This window comes from Miscanthus floridulus, chromosome 13 (genome assembly GCF_019320115.1).
Source record: "Miscanthus floridulus cultivar M001 chromosome 13, ASM1932011v1, whole genome shotgun sequence".
NCBI classification, from domain to species: Eukaryota; Viridiplantae; Streptophyta; class Magnoliopsida; order Poales; family Poaceae; genus Miscanthus; species Miscanthus floridulus.
The window spans coordinates 36357786-36361837 of record NC_089592.1 but is presented as its reverse complement, the minus strand read 5'-3'; the positions used below and the strand labels follow the sequence as shown (position 1 = coordinate 36361837).

The 4052-nt window shown below is 47.3% G+C and overlaps 1 protein-coding gene across 1 annotated transcript; it reads right to left on the bottom strand.

The window, feature by feature from the left end:
* Positions 1–210: 210 nt before the first annotated feature.
* On the bottom strand, positions 211–3576 carry LOC136500692 (lysine histidine transporter 2-like). Its single transcript, XM_066496102.1, has 8 exons — positions 3263–3576; positions 2915–3081; positions 2003–2389; positions 1466–1859; positions 1238–1343; positions 1011–1102; positions 765–833; positions 211–670 (listed from the first exon to the last, which is right to left on the bottom strand). Exons 1-8 carry the CDS (start codon positions 3302–3304, stop codon positions 572–574), a joined length of 1356 nt encoding a protein of 451 aa, XP_066352199.1. The 5' UTR covers positions 3305–3576; the 3' UTR covers positions 211–571.
* Positions 3577–4052: the final 476 nt, after the last annotated feature.

Below are 4052 nucleotides of genomic sequence, written 5' to 3'. Positions count from 1 at the left end.
ATTTACACTGGCGGTTGGCTTAAGTGAAACGCCAGTGGCGGATCTCAAGAAGACGTCCATGAAGTTTGCAATTTTCACTAGCAGAAGCCAGAAACGCTAGTGAAAATGGGTTACGAACCTCCAGTACAAAGCTTCGTTGTAGTGTTTGACCAATTATTTATATGCATGAGATATGGTGTAATAAATGTGAAAGCTGCAAAGTCCAAAACATCATAATAATGCTTGCACTTTTAATGTCCCAATCCCAACTACAGGACACAGTAAGTTGTGAATGATAGAAATAGCGTCAATCTCTCTCGTGTACATAAAAGCCAATGCACCCTTGGAAATACTATATAAAAAAAGTGGCATACTTATGCGGTTATGCCAATGATGATGAACTCAAAACGAACCCTGGTTTAATCCATAGGTAACAAAGCAGCCACATCATTAGCAGGATCAAGTGAAGCAATCTATCGTATTCCCAGTTGATGCGTCCAGTTAACCCTATCTAATTTATTTGAGATAACGGAACAAGTCTTCTGGCCTTTAATTTGCATCATGTGATGCATACAACTCCAGCTAATCAATTTTACTGGTAGAATTTGTATGTCGTGGCTGACAAAATGATCTGCCGGAGCCCTCCTATCGGACCCAGAATCAACAGCAGCACTCCAATAACAATGCAGATCTGAAGAACATGTGGGACACAGATAAATTAGAGGACAATCTTATCAGAGGCATTATATTAAAGAAAGGAAAGCTGTATGTTTCTTAGTTCTTACCCAGTTGATGAACCATGAAAGGCCGAACCGTTTGGGCTTGTAAACCTTGAGCCACATGATGCAGGGAAGCTGGAAGGAACATGCAAGATTTGGTCAGCGCTGAAGTTACATTTCTGGACTTGATTTTATATCTGAATGGCTATTGGGAATCGATCATATCGATGATTAGGACATTGCGAAATTCAGAATGCACCACTGTTGTAGCAGAAAAAAAAATGGGCCAACTATGGATCTTTGGGAACTTACAAAATAAGTTGTCGGTGCAAAGGCTAATCCGCCAAAGAAACTGAGCAATCCACCAAAGAAGGGGAAAGTGATGCCTACAAACATTGTGAACGCTGCACAGGGTTGCACACACTTGTCAATCTTGTTTGGTAGAACGTCAGTGCTCATTTGGTGAGCACATGATTTCTCAAAACAAAAAACAAATTGGTGAGCACATCTTCAGTGTTCAATTCAGATAGAAGCATTACCAACATAGACACTCCGGGCAATAAGACGGAGCATCAGGCTTGGAGCGAACCGCATATTCTTCACCAGCACCGTCTCTATCATGTCGAACACCGGCATGGCATAAACCTGGGCCAACAACCGAGCTCAGTTCAGTTGAGAGACGATGATATATACATATGCAGTGTATGTACTGAGTTTGATCATGTACCAGCGCGACAAGGATGGAAAAGTGAAATGTAAGTATGTACCTGGTAACTGCCAATGACATGGATGACAACAAACATGTTGGCAAGGGCAATGAGCCACTTAGGTTTGGAGAGTGTGATGAGGATGTTCTCGTCGACACCACTGCCGAAGGCCCAGTACCCAATGAATGTGACGGGGAAGTAGCAGATTGCAACGATGACGTAGGCGACGAAGGCGCCCTTCCACATGGCCTTCTTAGATGGCTTCTCCGGCGTGGACGGGATGGTGGCCTGGATCTCCAGCACCACATTGTGCCCCGAATACGCGAATGCGACGTCCCCTAGGCCCCCGAGGAAGCCGAACACCTTCCCTGGAGTCGTCGTCGCGCGCAGATGATAGTCCACGTCTGCGCCCTTCCCCTTGTCAAGTGATGCGCCCCACGCAATAGTCGAGTAACTAGCACAAGTGTAGCACATGATGTGAATGAACTAGTTTTCAGAGATTTGCCGGACATGCAACAGTTATGGTTTCAGTAGGTGTTTTCAGAGATTTTCCGGAAATGCAACAGTTGGCTGGTTTCAGTATATATGTTGTGTTACCTGAGCGACATGATGGCGGCAGCGAGGGAGACAGCGGAGATGGAGTTGAAGTTGGGGAGCTGGGAGAGGACAAAGTGGACGGAGGCGAAGATGATGATGAAGTAGGAGAGCTTGAAGTCCTTGCAGTTGCCGTCGCAGATGACGTCGTGGAACTTCTTGAGGGACTGGCCGCCGGTGACCATATAGATGATGTTGAGGCTCACCTCCACGGCGAGCTGCTGCGGCACCACGATCCAGAGGCCCAGCCGCTCGCCGAACACGTGCTGGCCGAGCTCGTGGTAGCGGTCGAACCGCTTCCCTGGCACCATCTCGTGCATCTCCACCATCTGCCATAGCGTGTACAGCGTGATGATCCATGATAGGATCATCACCGCGATGCCAGGGCCCCTGCACGCATGCCGATCAAATAATTAAAACCCATGTCGATCTCCCAGTAAGTTGCTTATTATCAGGTGACTGATGTTAAGATATTTGTATATGTATCTATCAAGTTAATCTTCTAACTGTCACATCTAGACAAGACCGGCCCAACAGTGGCAAATTAACACACATGAGACTACTAATAAAAAAACAAAAATAGGGGAGAGGCAAGTCAAGATACCTCTATCAATCAACATAAGAGCCGGAAAGAGACAAAGGAGCCAAGTTGAGATTTTTTTGGCACCAATCAGGGAAAAAATCTGGATTTTTCTTATTTCAACAATCTATTTGTATTGATTGAAGGCTAATCGACCAACGCACGACCAGAACAAACAAATTAAAGGCACTCGATTAACATCCAAGAGATAATTAGGCAACAGATTAAACAATCGTTTGATGAGTCGGCCGGGGATCGGAACTGAAATATATACGGAAGACGACGGATTTGGATTTGTGAGATGATGAAAGGTAATATAAAAAGTACGCACGTACCAGCCAAGCTCGGACATGGCGTAGGGAAGGCCAAGCACGCCGGCGCCGACCATGGCGGTGACATTGTGGAAGGCGGAGTACCACCACTTGGCCTTCCTGGAGGAGTTGATAGGGAGCCACTCATCGATCGACTTCTCTTGTTTCGTCCTGCCGCCATCGTCCTTCTCCTGCATGTGGTGAGTCTACGTTGTTAACCCGGACGCCCAGTGGATGAACAGCCCTATCATCTAAGATTTCGATTTCCTTGGCGAGAGAGGGAGAGCAAGGTTCATGAGGGCAGAGACCGAGAGAGAGAGAGAGGCAGATCGATCGAGAAGAAGGCACTGCACGCGCGTACTACGTAGGTACCTTTTGAGGAGAGAAGCTCTGGAGCGGTGCTTGCGTCCCCATGGAATGGATGATAGACGACGGCACAACTTAACCTTGAGCTACGGCAAGAGAGGGATCGATGGAGAGGCGGCACTGGCAGCTGGCGGCGCAGGCAGCAGGGGCTCCTCGCCTGTTTATAGGAGTAGCAGATCGCAAATGATGAAGTGGCGGCCCTGCTCTGCTCGTGTGGATGCGGTTGCCGATCGAGAAGGACGACCCGCGTCGGGTCTCCGGATCCACACGAGCGAGAGAGATGGCCCAGCAGCTGATAGCGGCGGCACAAGTAAGAAGCGGAGTTAGTTGTAGGTGGCAGCGCACACGGAAAGATCCTGGCTGCCTAGATCCCTTCTTCCTCCGATTCCTCGGGCCAGGCTTGGTTTGTTGGCCTCAAGACTTGGAGGTTTAGTTGGCTGATATTAGATCTATCTAAAGAACTATACATATTTTTTCTTTTGAAGTTAGAACTATACAGTTTCTGAGTGTATTCATTAACTGTAATGTATCATTAAGCTGGTGTCTCGTTGTTGGCTTGTCAACTAGTAGTACTAGCTACTAGTAGTAGGATGGATGGCATGGCAGTAGCAGTAACGTGCTCGTGTCTATTCTGCCTAAAATTTGGAAGCAGAGCAAAGACACCTGTACGGTTCAGTGCGCCGTCGTCGTTTAATTTGTTTCATACTTCAGCTGTTCAGCAGAGGCTATTACGCTTCACACTGATGATAAGTCAAGTCAAACGTGATGTGTCGTCCTCAGGAATTGCGTACGTGTG